General features: G+C 48.3%; 2 protein-coding genes across 3 annotated transcripts in view; one reads left to right on the plus strand and one right to left on the minus strand.

The window, feature by feature from the left end:
* Positions 1-19,083, minus strand: part of adam22 (ADAM metallopeptidase domain 22) — a 47,233-nt gene that overhangs the window by 3,164 nt on the left and 24,986 nt on the right. Inside the window, exons 7-30 of one of the 2 annotated variants that reach the window (XM_084669041.1) lie at positions 14,154-14,223; positions 13,864-13,940; positions 13,176-13,250; positions 12,942-13,013; positions 11,479-11,645; positions 11,299-11,383; positions 11,072-11,162; positions 10,939-10,990; positions 6,505-6,604; positions 6,304-6,375; positions 6,119-6,211; positions 5,958-6,038; positions 5,803-5,853; positions 5,440-5,503; positions 5,127-5,232; positions 4,722-4,841; positions 4,066-4,234; positions 3,768-3,879; positions 2,766-2,856; positions 2,336-2,389; positions 2,111-2,218; positions 1,432-1,532; positions 1,207-1,273; positions 42-165 (exon numbers count right to left, since the gene is read on the minus strand). In XM_084669041.1, coding sequence (XP_084525167.1) covers positions 42-165; positions 1,207-1,273; positions 1,432-1,532; positions 2,111-2,218; positions 2,336-2,389; positions 2,766-2,856; positions 3,768-3,879; positions 4,066-4,234; positions 4,722-4,841; positions 5,127-5,232; positions 5,440-5,503; positions 5,803-5,853; positions 5,958-6,038; positions 6,119-6,211; positions 6,304-6,375; positions 6,505-6,604; positions 10,939-10,990; positions 11,072-11,162; positions 11,299-11,383; positions 11,479-11,645; positions 12,942-13,013; positions 13,176-13,250; positions 13,864-13,940; positions 14,154-14,223 — 2,202 coding nt within the window. Of the gene's footprint in view, positions 1-41; positions 166-1,206; positions 1,274-1,431; positions 1,533-2,017; positions 2,219-2,335; positions 2,390-2,765; positions 2,857-3,767; positions 3,880-4,065; positions 4,235-4,721; positions 4,842-5,126; positions 5,233-5,439; positions 5,504-5,802; positions 5,854-5,957; positions 6,039-6,118; positions 6,212-6,303; positions 6,376-6,504; positions 6,605-10,938; positions 10,991-11,071; positions 11,163-11,298; positions 11,384-11,478; positions 11,646-12,941; positions 13,014-13,175; positions 13,251-13,863; positions 13,941-14,153; positions 14,224-19,083 lie in introns of both variants that reach the window. The other variant, XM_084669039.1, reaches the window with a different exon arrangement.
* On the plus strand, positions 14,239-18,464 carry cldn12 (claudin 12). The gene is made up of 3 exons (XM_084669047.1): positions 14,239-14,558; positions 16,245-16,509; positions 16,633-18,464. The coding sequence occupies exons 2-3, from the start codon at positions 16,291-16,293 to the stop codon at positions 17,422-17,424; spliced, it is 1,011 nt and encodes a 336-aa protein (XP_084525173.1). The 5' UTR covers positions 14,239-14,558; positions 16,245-16,290; the 3' UTR covers positions 17,425-18,464.

The raw sequence follows: 19,083 nt of genomic DNA on the forward strand, positions 1-19,083 counted from the left end.
CGCTTGTGTCCAGCTGTATGGTGTGTGTTGTTGTTGCTGACCCTTGCACTCTGCCTGTTAGCCTTCCTCTGGTCGTCAGGGAGGGGAGGCAGGGGGTAGGGGTACCTGCGGCTGGACGCAATGGACCCCGTGGAGGAAGTGGGAGACTTGGCAGGGGACAGCGTTCTGGAAGACACAGGAAATGACGTCACTGACAGCTCTTACCAGGGCTCAACATAAGTTGTGTTTGACTTCATGCAGCGCCGGTGTCGCCTGCAGCCGCCTGCAGCCCGGCTGACTTGAAGCAGCCAATGACGTTCTCAGATTCAAGGCAGCCGGCTGCAGCCGGCGCCGCCGGCGCTGCATGAAGTCAAACACAACTATTAACCTTATGAGGCACTCGTCCTTTGGACAATCACACTAACGTTTCAATTGTCCATGAACAAAAGGCACTTGTCCGGGTAAAGATTTATAATTGTATGTTATTTTTTTGGTGCTAGCAAGCATTAGCTGCATTTGTATTGGTTAAATGTACGTAGCTATATATCAGCAATATTCAACTGTAAAATAGGCTATACACCTTTAACATGTCTGCCAATTCATGCATAGGCCATAAGACACACTCTACCAGTTCACACGTTCTCACGCCAAACCTTCTCATGCTGAGAAGGGAACGCCAACCCAGTAGTCCTGCTAACGTTGGAGCATAAACATTAATGGACGAGGCGCAGGCATACGGAGTGAAGCAACATAGACGCACAAGACGACACAGTAAAAAAATCCTCTTTCAAGTTACAAGCCCCCGTTCAAGTGTAGAGCATTAAATTAGCCGCAAGGTCTGTAGAGATCTTGGGATTAAGCCACTTGTTTTGTGTTTTGCTAATGCAGCCCTGGGGCACCTCCAGCCCTGGGGCACCTCCAGCCCTGGGTCACCTCCAGCCCAGGGACACCTCCAGCCCTGGGTCACCTCCAGGGACACCTCCAGCCCTGGGGCACCTCCAGCCCTGGGTCACCTCCAGCCCTGGGTCACCTCCAGCCCTGGGACACCTCCAGCTGGGACACCTCCAGCCCTGGGGCACCTCCAGCCCTGGGTCACCTCCAGCCCTGGGTCACCTCCAGCCCTGGGTCACCTCCAGCCCTGGGACAGAGACCAGCTGGGGACAGAGACCAGCTGGGGACAGAGACCAGCTGGGGACAGAGACCAGCTGGGGACGTCAGGAGACTCACTCTGTGGAGTTTGAACGAGGACGGAACCTCTTCCCTTTCAGCTTCTTGCGATTGCCACTCAGATGTCCTGTAAAGAAACCAAACAGTCAACACCAGAAGCAGAGGCAACCCTAATAGGGTGCGAGTCTCTAAGTTACAGTATGTAGTGTGTGTGGTGTGTGTGGTGTGTGTGCGTGGTGTGTGTGTGTGTGTGTGCGTGGTGTGTGAGGTGTGTGTGTGGGCTACCTTGCCACGAGTTGCTCCTTGGTCGTCCGTTCTCACAGATGTCAGAGATGTGTTTGGCATCAGGGATTCTCTCACTCCAAGAGTGGGACAGCCCATTAGATCTTCACACACACACACACACACACACACACACACACACAGTGTGAATAATCAGCATTATAACTACAGAAAATTGTTCTTTAGTTAAACTAGAGAACTTAAACGATGTTTTAAACTAAGTGGTGGCTGTCTAAATCGTTTAGTTTGGTCTCCACAGAACAGAACAACAGGGCAGGGAGAGGAAATGATGCTACCATGACAACAAACAGTGACACCATGCAGATTTAAATGATGCCATGACAACCTGGAGCGACGCCATGACTCATGAAGACAGAAACCCCACAGGAGTGACACAGAGAGCTGGACATCCCAGCACCAAGCACCACACACAGCTGTGAGCCTGATGTTGAAAACTGCCTTCACAAAACACTCTCACAATCATTCAAGCGCAGACACTGCCAAACACTCGGCGCACACACACACACACACACACACACACACACACATAGACAGTGGCTGAGAATGAGATGGCAGTGAGATGGCACACCTGAAGCCGAACAGAGAGATGTTCTGAGAGATGGAGGGGATGGAGGGGGTGAAGGAGCGGGTGTATATCTGCAGGTGAGACAGACAGGCACACCTCTTCTTTGAGCTGCAGCCTGAGTGAGTGCTGACCCCAGGGGGCATGTCGCTGTAGAAGGAGTCTGCGTCCCCAGGCTTCTTCACGTAATCTCCTGGGGGCATTTGTCTGGAAACATGCCAGGTCAGTGTTAAGGAGCTACTTTACTGTCGTCAGGTGATGCAGCTGATCACATGACAGTAACCTAAACATGTAAAGCAGAATAAGTACTGAAAGGGAACCAACCGGCAGAATCTTCTGTGCACCTCTGACTCTGCATAGCATCTCTGTCTGTAGCTCCTGCAGGGGGAGGAAGAGGGTCAGCACCTTCCCTGAGGCCCAGCACAGGGTCAGCACCTTCCCTGAGGCCCAGCACAGGGTCAACACCTTCCCTGATGCCCAGCACAGGGTCAGCACCTTCCCTGATGCCCAGCACAGGGTGAGCACCTTCCCTGACGCCCAGCACAGGGTCAACACCTTTCCTGAGGCCCAGCACAGGGTCAGCACCTTCCCTGACGCCCAGCACAGGGTCAGCACCTTCCCTGACGCCCAGCACAGGGTCAACACCTTTCCTGAGGCCCAGCACAGGGTCAGCACCTTTCCTGAGGCCCAGCACAGGGTCAGCACCTTCCCTGAGGCCCAGCACTCACGTCCTCTCAGAAAGACAGATACTCACTTGTAGCCCCAGGCAGTTAAGGCCAGCACCACAGCCAGGAAGATGATGGAACCAACGATGGCCCCGATGATGATGTTGGTGCTGGTGATACCTGAGAGAGAGAGGTAGAGGGAGAGAGAGGGAGAGAGAGGTAAAGAGAGAGAGAGGGAGAAAGGTAGAGAGAGAGGTAGAGGGAGAGAGAGGGAGAGAGAGGTAAAGAGAGGGAGAGGGAGAGAGGTAGAGAGAGGTAGAGGGAGAGAGAGGGAGAGAGAGGTAAAGAGAGGGAGAGGGAGAGAGGTAGAGAGAGGTAGAGGGAGAGAGGAAAGGAGGAAAGGAGAGGGAGCAAGCAAGAAAGTGGTGGAGAAGGGATTGGCGAGGTATATGTTTGTGTAACATTTATGTAAGATAACAGTAGTTGGGAGGCAATGCATACTATGGAGGGGTGCAGTTAGAAGACATCACGCACTGAGCACATCACACTGAGATACAGGGCTGACTGGAGGAGAAGTCCACACAGTTAAAGGGATATGCTGTATTTAGGTCACACTACAAAACTACATTGCCAGGGACAATGGCAGTCAAAAGATCTTGCAGTCAATCTTTATGGAATGCTCAACTCGAACTCAACACAGTGTGTTGAGTAACACAGGGTGTGCGAAAAAGAGGAGGAAATGACATCACAGACAGGACAAAACACAACGAGGAGGAACTCAAATCTGACCTCAGCGTCCGTCATGACATGAGCCTGTCGACAAAGAATGAGTGAAAAGAATGACAAACAAAAAAATGACTTACGCAACTTTCTAAAAAAGCCAGGTGACTGAAAGCATAAAGAGACCAGGAACTGTTTGTGAAATAAATAAAAATCTTGATGTGTCTAAGTAACAGAAACAATCTGACCAGGTAGAGGAGGGGGAGGAGGAGGGATGGATAGAGATGGATAGAAGGATGGATAGAGATGGATAGAAGGATGGATAGAGATGGATATAGAGAAGGAGAGGAAGGCTGAGGAGAGGTGCCTACCTGTGTCAGAGGGGGTGGGACCCACAACCAGGTAGCTGAGGGGAGAGGTGGAGTTACAGTCCTCCCCAGCCCAGCCCAGGTGACACACACACTTCAGCTCATTACTGCAGATCTGAAACACACACACACACACACCCTCAGAGAGTGGGTAGGGGGACCATGTAGGTGAGGTGATTGTGCACTAAGTGCATATTTGTGCATGTGCAAGTGAACAAGTGTGTCTTAATGCATGCATGCATGATTGTGTGTGTGTGTGTGAATGGCAGTGTGTTGTGTGAATGTGTGTGTGCTTCCGTACCCCATGCCCAGAACAGATGATCTTGTCGCTGGTCCCAGGGCAGGTGCTGAAGTTGAACTGCTGCACGGGGAGGCACCTGTGGCTGAAGCACATCCTGTCTGTCCCACACGCTGTGCCGTCCTCCACGTAGCCCAGGTCACTGTCCCCGTCGATCATCACATGACCCCCGCTGGCCGGCAGGGAGAGAACAGGGGACATTACGGATGGGGGTCTCAGATGGAGGTCACACTTACAGACCAACACTGTAGTCTGCAAGTCCCTTCTCATCCTCCGTCAGCTTCACCTGAGGACTGTGTCTGTGTCGGTTTGTCCTGTGGCAAATGTACGTTTAGATTTCTCCATTTTTGGAATGTCTTACTGGCAATAACACACCAACCAAAGGAGCAGAGTTGAGCAGGATGTAGAGAGATAGAGAGAAATAATAAAAGTAATGAGACGAAGAAAGGTTTTGATGGAGGGAAACATGGAGTTTCAGACCAGAGGTTGTCTTTGTGCATCGATGACTGACAAACCTTCCACACAATTTGTTTGATTCCCAGATTTGCAATGTGAGTTGAAGTGGGTGAGAAACTGATTTACAATAGAAACATAAGAGCCTCTCCTGGTATATGTAAATGGAGGTGTGTGTGTGTGTGTGTGTGAGCGCTGGTGAGTACCTGCAGTCAAGGGAAGCACTGTGCTGGGCCACAGAGAATGACGTCAGCCCCCCTTGCAGCTCCCCCAGCCGGGGCGCCGGAGAGATGTTGGAGCACAGCAGGTACCCACAATGCACGTCTCTGAAACACGGGGGGGGGCGAAGGTGTGGAGAGGGAAATCATGTGAGGTTGTGTGTCCAATCAGGGACTGTTAGCACTGCCCTTCTGTATCTTCTTATGTCGTCTGATATGCAGTACTCCAGTAGCCACAACAAACATTATTATCTTATCAAAGTAACAATATACTTAGAATATCATCTTCAAATGTCATCTCTGATGAGATGATGGTGGGCTCTGGAGGTAACAGTGAGGACATCCTCCTGGGTCAGAGAGGCTCTGGGGGTCCTGTCTAACGAGAGCTCTTACTGCTTGTTACACTGGATCCAGGTGTCCTTGTCTTTCCCACAGTTGCCCTTCTCCGTGCCCTCGATGTTCAGCTTCTCGTAACAGAACTTGTCTGCTGCCGTCGCCTCTGAGGGAGTCACAACACCAGGGTCAGTCACCACGGTGATCAGAACGGTTAGTCACCACGGTGATACAAACGGTTAGTCACCACGGTGATCAGAACGGTTAGTCACCACGGTGATCAGAACGGTTAGTCACCACGGTGATCAGAACACAGCAGAAGTTAATGTACTATGGTCTTACATCTACAGAGAACTTTTAGGGTTTCACTTACTCTCGCCCCAAATGTATTTGCACTGTCTATCTTTGGTCTTGCACCTCCCGTTGAAGCAACGGCCCTGGAGAGAGACAGAGAGAGAGAGACAGAGAGAGAGAGACAGAGAGAGAGAGACAGAGAGAGAGAGACAGAGAGAGAGAGACAGAGAGAGAGAGACAGAGAGAGAGAGACAGAGAGAGAGACAGAGAGAGACAGAGAGAGACAGAAAGAGAGACAGAGAGAGAGACAGAGAGAGAGAGAGAGAGAGAGAGAGAGACAGAGACAGAGGAAAAAGAGTGCAATTTATAGATTTATATAGAGAGAGATAGAGAAGGAGGGAAAGAGAGGGAAGGAAGGAGAGAGAGAGAGAGGAGATCTTACCTGGTCCTTTTCACAGCTGTAGCCGTCCATCTTGTGCACATTCGGGGGGCACTGCCAACAAAACACAGTATTAGGAACATGGTGACAGGATCCCTCAGGTTGTCATGGGGATCCAGTGGCTTTGAGGAAGCGGGTGTAAGAGAGAGCGCCATCACCTGGCTGGAGTTCCCGGTGCAGTTCTCTGGGATGTCACAATCGCTCACCGCCTCGCGGCACACCACACCCATGTACTCCATCTGCTCACACACACCATGCCAAACAGTTCAGACACGGTGTGTGTGTGTGTGTGTGTGTGTGTGCGCGGGCTCAGCTGTACCTGACAGTTGTTGCAGCAGAGTCCGTTACTACACTTGGAGCCGTGAGTGAGGGTGCACTGTTTACAGCAGCTGTCTCCCTCTCTGACACACTCCTATCAGACAGAGAGAGGATGCACAGGTGTCACACACGCTCACCGTGACTGTGGATCAACAGGACCACTGAGGCCGTGTCCGGCCAGCTCACCGCAGGGCTCCCACAGTCACACTCCTCCCCCGGCTCCACAAAGCCGTTCCCACACTCTGGAGGATCCAATAGCTGGAGACAGGAAACAGGAAGTAGGAGGACCCTTATTAGGGTTTGGTGAAAGACAGAGTTTTGGTTGAGCGTGTCTGTGTGTGCGAGTTTGTCTGTGTTTGTGTGTGTGTGTGTGTGTGGAGCTCCAACCTTCAGAGGCTTGTTGAACAGACAGGCTCCACCTCCACTGTTGAGGAAGTTGTGATATTCCTCCACGTTGCAGTCAGAGAACCTCTTCGGCAGGTAAAAGCTGTTCAACACAAGCACAGCATTACACAGGTACACTGGATACAGCCCTGCAGGACACAGCCCTGCTGTCAGGCTCAGACAGGACTGCTGTCAGGCTCAGACAGGACTGCTGTCAGGCTCAGACATCCCTGCTGTCAGGCTCAGACAGGACTGCTGTCAGGCTCAGACATCCCTGCTGTCAGGCTCAGACAGGACTGCTGTCAGGCTCAGACAGCCCTGCTGTCAGGCTCAGACAGGACTGCTGTCAGGCTCAGACAGGACTGCTGTCAGGCTCAGACAGCCCTGCTGTCAGGCTCAGACATCCCTGCTGTCAGGCTCAGACAGCCCTGCTGTCAGGCTCAGACAGGACAACCTGCTCAGCTGCAGGAAGGTTGCTGCTGCATAACAGCAGCCTCATATGTGCCCATGAACACACACTCACACAGATACAGAGCATGAACACACACTCACACAGATACAGAGCATGAACACACACTCACACAGATACAGAGCATGAACACACACTCACACAGATACAGAGCATGAACACACACTCACACAGATACAGAGCATGAACACACACACACGCACACTTTTTAGGTTGTTTATAGCTAGTCAGAAATGGTAACAATCCAATGACTTTAGGAGTTTCTATGACGATACGCACTTAGTACTATGTAAATGTGACGGGTATGTAACAGACATGGTCTTGCAAGTTTCGTCAGAGTTTTCCGGACCGTGTTTATCCTTTACAGAGGATCGAACACGCCATCTCTGACTTCCCAAGTGCCACCACAACCAGCTAGGCCAAAGTAAAGCTAGCTATTCAATGAAGCGGGTGGCCTGTTACATGCTTGAAAAGTGAGTTTCACCAATTCACACCGGCTACGTAAACCATTCCAAAGGGAAATACCCACTATGTATATTCATGTACACAACATATCAAAACACAATACAATCAATTGCTTTTAAGGTATGTATATATGCATCACTAGGTCAGATCTGTTGAGGCGGTAGCTGACATTGAGGCAGGTCAGTCTGCAGTAAGGCAGGTCAGTCTGCAGTGAGGCAGGTTAGTCTGCAGTGAGGCAGGTCGGTCTGCAGTGAGGCAGGTCGTCTGCTTCCTGACCTGCTGATTCAACAGTAAAACTCCTTCTCTTCTGTTGCTGAAGTTGAGTCATTTAAAATAATGGATCACTTGGAACACTTAAGCTTAAAGGTCAATTTCTGGAGGGGCAGAGGGCTGTAGACTGTACACTCTCAATCAGAGGGCTTGTGTTTCCAGTATGGAATTGATTTCCCGTGCAACTCATTGTCCACATAAAAGCTGTTTCTGCAATCAGCACTGAACTCTGAATGGTCCTCTACGGTGTTGTTAACACTAATGCTAATAACGCATCCAAACATCCACATTGAAGTGTCTCTGTTGGCGCATTGTCAATCAGCACTAGAAACACAATAGAGAATTACACTGCAGCTCCAGAAGGCGGGGGGGGGGCAGACCAGAGGTCTACTTTCCCTACAACGTTGATGACAAATAATCAATGGATACAATACAACAGGGTTTCCATTGTGATGGACAAGGGTTCTGTAACAAAAACGCAAGAAATCAAAACATCTTGATTCAGTGATTCACTATTGACCCTATAGTACAGCAGGGTATTACATACTCTGTCAAAGAGACAATCTTATGAAACCTGAAACCTTAGTTTCATAAGGTTTAGAACCCTAGTAGAATCCTAGCAGAACCCACCACATCAAACTTGGTGACCTGCAACCCACCCAAACCCTGTCACACACACACACATTTACACACAAACGTAGACGCACGTACATACAGAACACACACACACACACACATCCCTGTAGAAAGAAGTGAGTCCCAGTAGTTTCAGAGTGTTTGATCGGACATGCATGCGCTGAGATCGGCTCATTGAATACGAGTGTCTGAAATACCATTGACTTCTGGTTAGAGAAAGGGATTCTGGGTAACGGCTGTGGTCGAGCTCACTGCCCAATCACACCTCATACTGACAAGTATGTCAGCTGAGGAGCTCTGGTATCTATGGTAACCCCAGTCCCAGGACCTGGAGGTAGACTCTCTGGGTCTTTAGGTGTTGTGGTGCTAGAGACTCTCTGGGTCTTTAGGTGTTGTGGTGCTAGAGACTCTCTGGGTCTTTAGGTGTTGTGGTGCTAGAGACTCTCTGGGTCTTTAGGTGTTGTGGTGCTAGAGACTCTCTGGGTCTTTAGGTGTTGTGGTGCTAGAGACTCTCTGGGTCTTTAGGTGTTGTGGTGCTAGAGACTCTCTGGGTCTTTAGGTGTTGTGGTGCTAGAGACTCTCTGGGTCTTTAGGTGTTGTGGTGCTAGAGACTCTCTGGGTCTTTAGGTGTTGTGGTGCTAGAGACTCTCTGGGTCTTTAGGTGTTGTGGTGCTAGAGACTCTCTGGGTCTTTAGGTGTTGTGGTGCTAGAGACTCTCTGGGTCTTTAGGTGTTGTGGTGCTAGAGACTCTCTGGGTCTTTAGGTGTTGTGGTGCTAGAGACTCTCTGGGTCTTTAGGTGTTGTGGTGCTAGAGACTCTCTGGGTCTTTAGGTGTTGTGGTGCTAGAGACTCTCTGGGTCTTTAGGTGTTGTGGTGCTAGAGACTCTCTGGGTCTTTAGGTGTTTTGGTGCTAGAGACTCTCTGGGTCTTTAGGTGTTGTGGTGCTAGAGACTCTCTGGGTCTTTAGGTGTTGTGGTGCTAGAGACTCTCTGGGTCTTTAGGTGTTGTGGTGCTAGAGACTCTCTGGGTCTTTAGGTGTTGTGGTGCTAGAGACTCTCTGGGTCTTTAGGTGTTGTGGTGCTAGAGACTCTCTGGGTCTTTAGGTGTTGTGGTGCTAGAGACTCTCTGGGTCTTTAGGTGTTGTGGTGCTAGAGACTCTCTGGGTCTTTAGGTGTGAAGTACAGAACTATCAGGGATGAGAATGACATTGCAGACTGTATCAATCGGTTCAGGATGGAAGAGGTCATGATGTGCAGGGCTTTAAGCACACAGAGAAGGATGATCCCCTTGGTTATAATAAGAACAGAGCAATCTGCTGGTGTAAAAGTGTTCAGCAATTGACATCAGCCCAAAACTTGAACATATATAAAATACATATGAAAGTTTACAGAAAATCTGTACCAAAAAATACAGCCAACCCTTCTGAGTGCATCAGGCTGTATTTTTCCTTATTGTTTGAATAAGTCAAAGCTACGGCGGGACACCGCCTCAGAGGCAGCGATGCTATTGGATGATATGGTTGAAAGGTTGTGATGACTGACAACCCTTCCAGGCAGCTGATTGGTTCAAACCGCACGAGCACAGTTCCAGCCAAGATTGTGCTCACCTGCTGTCCCGTTAGGGATGAGGGGAGATGCAAGAAGAGGGTAAACACACACACACAGGAAGAGAACACACTCACAAACACACACACACACACACACACACACACGCCAAAACACACAAAGTCTAAACCATATGCAGACACACACAGGCACACAGCAAAGCAAGGCTGCACATAGATTTGCACACACAAACACACACACGCACATTTTACATGTAAAGAAAAATATCACAGAATAGTACCGAACAACAAATGCAAAGGCAGAACAAGACATAACACTGGACCTTTTCCTCCAGGTAACGGAACAGGAACATACACACCTAACAGGGGTGCTGGTCATTAAGACTCCAGTACCAGACTGGATATGGACGACCTCCCTCGCGGAGATAGGAATGGTGCAGTCCATAAGAGATGCTGCCTGAGTGCTTAATCTAAATCACTGAGCTGGAACGACTCATGCTGGTAATAAACAGCAGTCTGTACTGCCATCTAGTGGTGATATCACTGACATACACTTAAGATGATTCTCACCATATTTACTTTGTTCATGAGGGCTAAAACCTGGTTTGTTTCTCAAAGAAAGACTCTTTAAGAAGTCTCTCTTTTGGGTCTGTGTTGTAATTCAATAGTCATACTTGAGAGGACAAAAGTACACAGTGTGTTTTTGGAAGATATGGGGAGTTAGTTTGTGGAGCAAGGGTTAGAGGTTACAGGCTGTACCTGCGTACATTGGAGCAGGACCAGACTAACGTTTTCTGAGATAGTCACTGAGCTCTGAGATGCTTTTATGCTCCATTATGTTCCTGTCGTCCCGAGAACAACCAGAGACAACACACACTAAGATGCTGCTTGGTCACAGATCAGGAGAAGAAGAGGGATGCGTGGGAGGCTGCAGAAGAGGGTGTGGCTATAGAGGACAGGGAGGAACATGTGCTTCAGTAGAGGGTGTGGCTATAGAGGACAGGGAGGAACATGTGCTTCAGTAGAGACTCACCCAACATCATCCATGATACAGCCAGACCAACGATCATCACACTTGCACTCGCCTGTGGAAAATGACACATAATCACACATGGCAAAGGTGTGTGTGTGTGTGTGTGTGTGTGTGTGAGAAGTAGGTACTGTACCATTAAGGATCCTTTTCTTGTCTGAGAAGATGCCAACATTCTGCCCAAGCGACTGGGCAAGGGTTATGGCCATCTCATCTGTCTTGCCGTACTGAGAGAGGCAGAGGAGGCAGTTAGAGAGGCAGAGGAGGAGGTTAGAGAGGCAGAGGAGGAGGTTAGAGAGGCAGGCCTCGTGTGAAGGCTAGTGGTTCACTAATAAGATGTTTGGACAGAGTGAGGGTGCCTACCTCGTTGACTCCTCCCCCTTTGGTCAGGGAGCAGACTCCACCCATATAGGAAGCCCCACCCCAGCTGCTATGGAAACGATTCCCACTGATGAAAAGAGAAAAACAGATTAAAACCGAACAAACGTGAGTTCCTGAGACATGTTGACACACGTGCACAGACGTGAGGGAGGGCACACTCACGAGAACAGGTGCACAGAGTCACACTTCTCCTTGATGAAATCTCGCCGGTACTTCATGAACTCCCTCAGCGTCACCATGGGGTCGTCATCGATGTTGAACCTGTTGTCGGCCGCCCACGTTTCCATGGCGACGAGCACGATGCGAGTGTTCAGCTGCTCTTTGAAGATCTGGTAGGAGGGAGTCACAAACATCAGTCAGCAGCACACGAGGTGACCGTTCAGTAGAGACCGTCCAGTAGAGACCGTCCAGTAGAGACCGTCCAGTAGAGACCGTCCAGGAAGGTCCTACAGGACATTTCCCACTCCTCCTGAAGAGGACTAACATCCCAGACAGGGACAGGTCAGATCAGGGACTCGTGACTATGAGCTCAGACGGGTTCAGATGAGAAGGACAGCACAGTACAGTATCTTTTTAAATTGTTATTTTATTTACATTTAGTCATTAAGCAGTCATTAGTCATTAAGCTAAGTGCCTTACCCAAGGACACAATGTCATTTGGCACGGCCAGGAATCGAACCGGTAACCTTGTGATTAATAGCCCGATTCCCTAACCGCTCAGCCATCTGACTCCATAGTACAGCACAGTACAGTAGTACAGTATCACACAGTATATTGATACTGAGGTGAGGGGAGATTCTGATTTGTCGGCTGCTTCTGAGTTTTGGGGAGCTCCAAACCCCACAGAGACTCTTTACAACTTCCAGCCATGGAGACTGGACTACCTGGACACCAAGCAGCATGGAGCCCTGGAGGGAGACAGACTGCCTGGACACCAAGCAGCATGGAGCCCTGGAGGGAGACAGACTGCCTGGACACCAAGCAGCATGGAGCCCTGGAGGGAGACAGACTGCCTGGACACCAAGCAGCATGGAGCCCTGGAGGGAGACAGACTGCCTGGACACCAAGCAGCATGGAGCCCTGGAGGGAGACAGACTGCCTGGACACCAAGCAGCATGGAGCCCTGGAGGGAGACAGACTAGTGTGTGTGAAGATCGATGTGTCCTCGTAAATAGCATCAGCTTCATATGATCACAAATTCTCAAGGGCACAAAAATAGATACAGCCCTTTTCCTGTTTCACCAGCCTATCAGCTTACAGCAGTGACCCTACTGCTCTCTAACAAGCCTATCATATTTCAGCTGCAAAGCACAGTTGGCGGGCAACATCACTGGACTGCTTTCTGCCCCCCCTCTGAGCACCCCCCTCTGAGGAGCACCCCCCTCTGAGGACCCCCCTCTGAGGACCCCCGCTGAGGTGATACCATCTCCCTGCCCTGCTCCAGGAGAACACTGTCACGGGCCAGAGGCTGCTCACATTAACTTCAGGAGAACGGTCTGATTTGGAGTAGTGAGAGTGAGAAAGGTCAAACAAGAAATCAAAGGAGTAGCTGTCAATGCCAGTCCCTGGAAGTGGTCACAGCATCATAGCATGCTTTCCCAGAAGAGGATCAATACATGACTTACCATGTCAGCCATATTGACCACGGACTTAGCGTAGTTATTCGTCTGGCCAACTGAGAGCCGGTGCTTCTTATACTGAGGAGGGAAACACAACACAACACTGAGGAGGAGGAGGAAAACAACACTAACTGGATCGAATGTGTCCATGTGTAAAATGATTGGCTAAAATGGCGTGTGGCCAGATGCATGTCCAGGGTTGAGACTCTGAGCTGATGGGCCTGCACAGCCTCTACTCACCATCAGGTGGTCGTTGATCACCATCAGCTCAATGTATTTAGCCTCCTCTTCCACACTGTGGGATGCGTGAGAGGCCTGGAACACAAAACAGCCTGTCAGCCTCAGTGACACGCATGTGAACACGCACACGCATGTGAACAAGCATACACAAGCTAAGACGACATGCTCAAAACCACACAAGTAACAACATCTACAGTACTGCACATCCACACACCCTTATCCAGTAGACTGTATATATGGGTTTATGGATGAATCCATGGATGCTCTAGCTACATGGGGTCTTTCTGGGAACTCGACAAAACGCTCTAAGGGGCAGGAGCTTGTCAGCTGAAGACAACCTGAAGCTCTTCTGCAGGCCGAGAGGACAGCCTCTCCTCTCCTGGTGAATGTTTGATGAGGGGGAGGAAAGAAGCAAGGGGAGAGGAAGAAACAGAGTGTGTGGGAGGAGAGAGGGAGTGGAGCACATCTCTTTCTACTCTGGTGAAGAAACATCCATGGCAAACTACCAAGCCAAGTTTGAGATAACAAAGTTATTTGCTCTCATCTTCTTTCTTCACAGCATGATATGCACACACACACACACACACACAACACCTGAACTCCACATGACTCATATTTCTGCATTTTCCCTCCGGCAGCATTTCCCATATGATGACTAACGTACTAGTTCATGATGAGGATAACGCACCTGTCTTTTCTTCCTCCTGTGAACGACCCTTGACCCAGGAAATGGGGGGCTGGGGAAGGGTGGTTCTGGGTGCTCTCCTGGTGAACAGAGGGGAAATGATCACAGTCAGCACTCTCTATGTAGGTGAAGTGGATTTGATTCAGAATGACCAGAAATTCCATTAAGTTAAATACCATCAATTTTCTTTTTATAATTTAATTATTATATTATTTAACTTACTTTTCACTCAATGTCTTTGTAATGTTCCCACCTACCATATCAGAGGACCAGAGCTGTGGGTAACATCTTACCATTAGGGAGGAAGTCAGCTAATCCATCCTGTCCAACCGATTTATATATCATGTGGATTTGGACGTCTTCCTACAATACACACAATGGAAGGAGAACATCCGTTAGGACTATGTAGTACAATGAGAATGGAGGGTCAAAGTACTCAAAATTAAATGTATAATCAAACAATGAAATACGTAAATAAGCGATCTGAATGGCAGAGGGCATCATGTTATGCAGGGAGGTTATTGTATATCGTGAACGCGCTGATGGGGTTTTCAGTCCGCCCTTTCCCATGCCAGTACGGGAACGCGCCTGAAACAACAGCCCATCATCCTTCCCAGCGCTGAGCTAATCAACCGCAACAGGCAGGAGATGGCACCAATTTTGCTATTCTGAACACAATAGAATCGCTTTAACCAAAGGTAGGTGATTCGATATGTATATAGAAAAGAGGGCGATTTCGTTTATATACAGTTAAGAAGCGTTTCTAAGGTAGGCTATACATTTCGAATAGAAATCGAGCCGCAACAGGTTGTACTGTAGTTCCAGACGTGTAGCAAGCTGCTAATGTTAGCTTGTTAGCAACGAAGTCCTAACTGGAAAACTTTGTAAGACGAACAAAAATGCTTAACTATCGAACCAGTTAGTTACTAGCTATGTTTTATTGGTTTCGTGGATTGTCTCTGAGAGACGTAACGTAAAATAATGCTAGCCAGCCAACTATTTTTGTTGTACTAGTAGACTGTACAGTACCTACTGTCTCGGGTATAGCTACATCATTGTATAGTATAGGAGAATCGTTAGAGCCATCTAGTCCACTGCTTATGATGACATACCTAGCCACTAAAATAAGGAAAACCACATTTATATTAGATGGCTAAACATAAATGTAGTCAAACTATCTGAGAATGTCGGCTATCATATTGTCATTAGAGCGAATTTTGCTGTCTGCACACGACATTAAGTATTTCCGGGGAAAAGTTGGCGAAGTTAAAAACCTGACTTTTAATACTTTACAATCACTCAGATTGGGCGGCTTCTTGCCTTTTTCATCGACCGATAACAGGTTGTCCTCGCTGAGATCTCTCCCGGTGTTGACATATATATATATATTTTTTTTTTTAGCAAGTTACATTGCATTATCCATAGTAGGAAACTAATGTGACCGACCGATTATTCAGCTGCTAACATTAACGACTAGCTAGCAAGCTGATAATCAGATAATTGAGTATATTATAATGTAGCAAAAATTCTTAACTAGCTAGCTAGCTAATGTTACTGCTCAAATCGATATGACGATAGCTAGCTAGCTATAGTTAGCTACTTGCACTCTGTGAGTACTAGATACAGCGTAATTGTCAATTTATCTCGAAACTTAGGCTAGAATTTGAACCCCTTTTCCCTCTTGCTTAAAGGGCAGCAACTTATAATACTATGTACATCGTTAATTGTCATTTTGGGAAGATCACACAAACTCCTCGGAAAAAGAAAAAAAAAATGTTTGTGAGAGCAAAGTAACTGCTAGCTACCAGAAGTTGTTGACCTGGTTTATGCAAAATGCGTAAGTAAGGCGTGCATATCGTGAATACATCATTATACTGTTGTTAATTTTTATGATATTTTCTACATCTTATATTTTAAACTATATGTTTACCGTATGCACCATCCTGCCATAGTAAGTTCCTTGTTTGTGCAAACTTACTTGGTGAATAAAGCTGATGACATTGGAACAGTGCCATTATAAAGCATAAACAGGCTAGACCACTGCCTATTGTCTATTGTTTTATGCACTGTAGCTTCCATAGTACTTGCTTAATGTACTCTTCCATCCATACAAAGCTGTCTATGAAATGAGGACATGCAGATACGAGGACTGCTGTGGTGAATAGGAGGGAGAGAGAAGAGGGCTTTTGGGGGGGGGGGTTGGGGTTTAAACATGCTATGCTGGTTAACAGTGATGACTCCTGGTTCAACTGGGTTTTAAGTACACTTGCTTGTTCTCCACTTGTCTGCCAGTAAAGAATGAAAATCAATATGGGCCGTTTCAAACACCTCGATGCTAGCTGTGAAGTTGTCATCCAACATCCTGTCTCTCTGCTCCGATACAGGAAGATCTGGGTTGACCACCTGACATAACTTCCTGTCCCGACAGTCATGACCTGCAGGGACATCCATGCCACCAATGCCTTCTCCTTCATCGTTGCCATAGTTTCGGTGGGAGGCATTGCCGTGGCAACCGTGATACCGCAGTGGCGCGTAACGAGACTGGTCACGTTTAACAAAAACGCCAAAAACATCAGTGTGTACGACGGCCTGTGGGCCAAGTGTGTCAAACAAGATGGCTACTCCGGATGTTACTTCTATGATTCAGAGGTAGAAAGAAATATTCTATCATCAATTTAGAACTCCCAAAAAAAAAAAAAAAAAAATTGGAATGGCTCTGTCATTTGAGATAAGTGAGTTAAGTCATGAAGTTGTGTTCTTTGTGTCTGTCAGTGGTATTCCAAAGTGGACCAGCTGGACTTGAGGCTGCTGCAGTTCTGCCTGCCTGCAGGGCTGCTGTTGGGCTCGGTGGCCCTGCTGCTGTGCCTGGCTGGGATGTGTAACACCTGCTGCTGCTCAGACAAGCCTGAGCCAGACATCAAGACCAGCCGCTGCCTGGTCAACAGCGCGGGCTGCCACCTCGTGGCCGGAATGTTCCTGTTCCTGGGCGGCGCCATTGCTCTGGCGCCCTCAGTGTGGTTCCTGTTCCGCACCAAGGAGATGAACGTTAAGTACGACACCATATTCTCCGACGGCTTTGCTGTCTACGTTTCCATCGGCTGCTCAGGCGGACTCATGCTGTCTGCCCTGCTGATGTTCATGTGGTACTGCATGTGTAAGAAGCTGCCTTCCCCCTTCTGGCTGCCTTTACCCACCATGCCCACCTCTCTGTCTGCCCAGCCCCTCACTGCCAACGGGTACCCCCCCTCCCCAGTCTACGGCCCCCAGACGCCCTTCCCTCCCCAGGGCTATGCCCCCACCGTCATCGACGCCCAGCCCTTCGGCCCCCTGCAGCCCTACCCCCAGAGCATGGCCCCCCCCGCCCAGCCCCAGGTCTACCTGTCCCAGATCTCCGCCCCTGATGGCTATGGGTCTGAGGTGGGGGGGAACCAGGCCTACAGCTATGCTCCGTCCCAGACGTATGCCCCCTCACAGGGCTACGCCTCCAGCTACGCCGGTCACCGCTTCTCCACCCGCTCACGCATGTCCGGCATCGAGATAGACATCCCCCTGCTCACCCAGTGAGAAGTTTCTAGATATATATTTTTTAAATTTTTTTAGCAGACGCTCTTATTCAGAGCAACTTCAGGTAAGTACAGGGACATTCCCCCGAGGCAAGGTGAAGTGCCTTGCCCAAGGACACAACATAATTTTTCACTGCCGGGAATCGAACCGGCAACCTTCTGATTAAGAGCCCGATTCCCTAACCGCTCAGCCATCTGATATGTATATCTATATATAGATATATTATATACAGTCCCTGTCCTTATCCTCGGTCTCTCTCAGTGTTAATGCATCAGCTAGGAGCTGACGGGAACACTAAGATCACCCTGCAGGAGTTCAGCTTCAGAGCTGTATTTCAGCCGCCCCAGTCCTGTCAGCTCTGCAGACTGCTGGAGCTTTCTATCTGGTCACTTCCGCAGTCTGGAAGTAAAGTGCCATATGTTTGAAGCACTACTGTAGGAAGTGTCAACACTAGACTGTAGGAAGTGTCAGCACTAGACTGTAGGAAGTTTCAACACTAGTCAAGCTTTTGTGTGAGTGATGTCAAAAGCCTTCACAACACTAAAAGGGTGTAAAAATGCCACTGTAACACAGTTTTATTTTCATTTGTTTCTGTTTAGACAAATCATACTTATAATACTAGAACATATAACGCCTTCATCCTGCTGGATGACACTAGAACACCCTTTAACCTCAACTCACAAGATATAGTATACATTTATTGATTTTTACTCATTGAATGTACTTGATTGGTGACCCAGAAGGGACACTGCCTAACCTGTGCTTCTGTTCCATGCCTTTGTGTTCTATGAAGTTTTGTTAATTGTACTTTTAAAAATTCCAAACAGCCATTGAACATATTGTAACTGATCCTGTGTATACTGCACTAAATGATTTAATGAGAATGAATACTACAAACTGTTTACATTTAGAGAGTAGTCTCGTCCATCTGGCTCTGTTTAGTGTTTTTGAACTTTCAGACTCTGAACAGCTCTGGATCACTCCTCAAGTCTGTCTGTTTCTGTTTTTTTACAAAATAATAAAACTTGGATAAAACTCTTCCTCCATGTCTCTGTTTCTGCAGTTGGCCACTGATGACTAATGATAATCCCAGATTTATCCACTGCTGCTAATTTACAGAGCCAGAGATGTGCCACCATTAATCAGCTGTTTCGCTCTGTGTTGAGAGATTAAAGGTATTAGTTTGAGCCATCTGGCTGGCTAGCATCTCAGTCAAAATATTAAAATCTTCTTCAGATTGAATTACAAACTGGGTTACGGCGAGGTCGTCATATGGGACTGCTGAGTCAGTTCATGTCTCCACTGTTGCACTTAATTGATCAGTAAAATAAGTAATCGATAACCACCAGGTCCTCCAGTAGAACTGCAGTCTGAAAGCAGACCAGTATTATTCTCTCCTGCTGAAGGTCGAGACCTACACCATGAGGAAGTCCTCTAGGGCAGGTCAACGTGACACTACTCATGAAGATCTACCCTCCAGTAGGCTGGTCAGAAAGCTGATCTTTAGAATCAGGTGTGTAAATACTTTGTATCTTCAGGAACATTGATAAGTTTACTGTGGCAAGAACCTATTCTCGTATTGGCTACTACCCTCCTACTGTCTTGGAATACCTCCTGCACACTGTCCATGCGTTTTCTCATTAGACAAGCTGACAAATG

The sequence above is a fragment of the Hypomesus nipponensis genome, chromosome 2 (assembly GCF_054491055.1).
Source record: "Hypomesus nipponensis isolate SF chromosome 2, ASM5449105v1, whole genome shotgun sequence".
Classification (NCBI taxonomy): Eukaryota; Metazoa; Chordata; class Actinopteri; order Osmeriformes; family Osmeridae; genus Hypomesus; species Hypomesus nipponensis.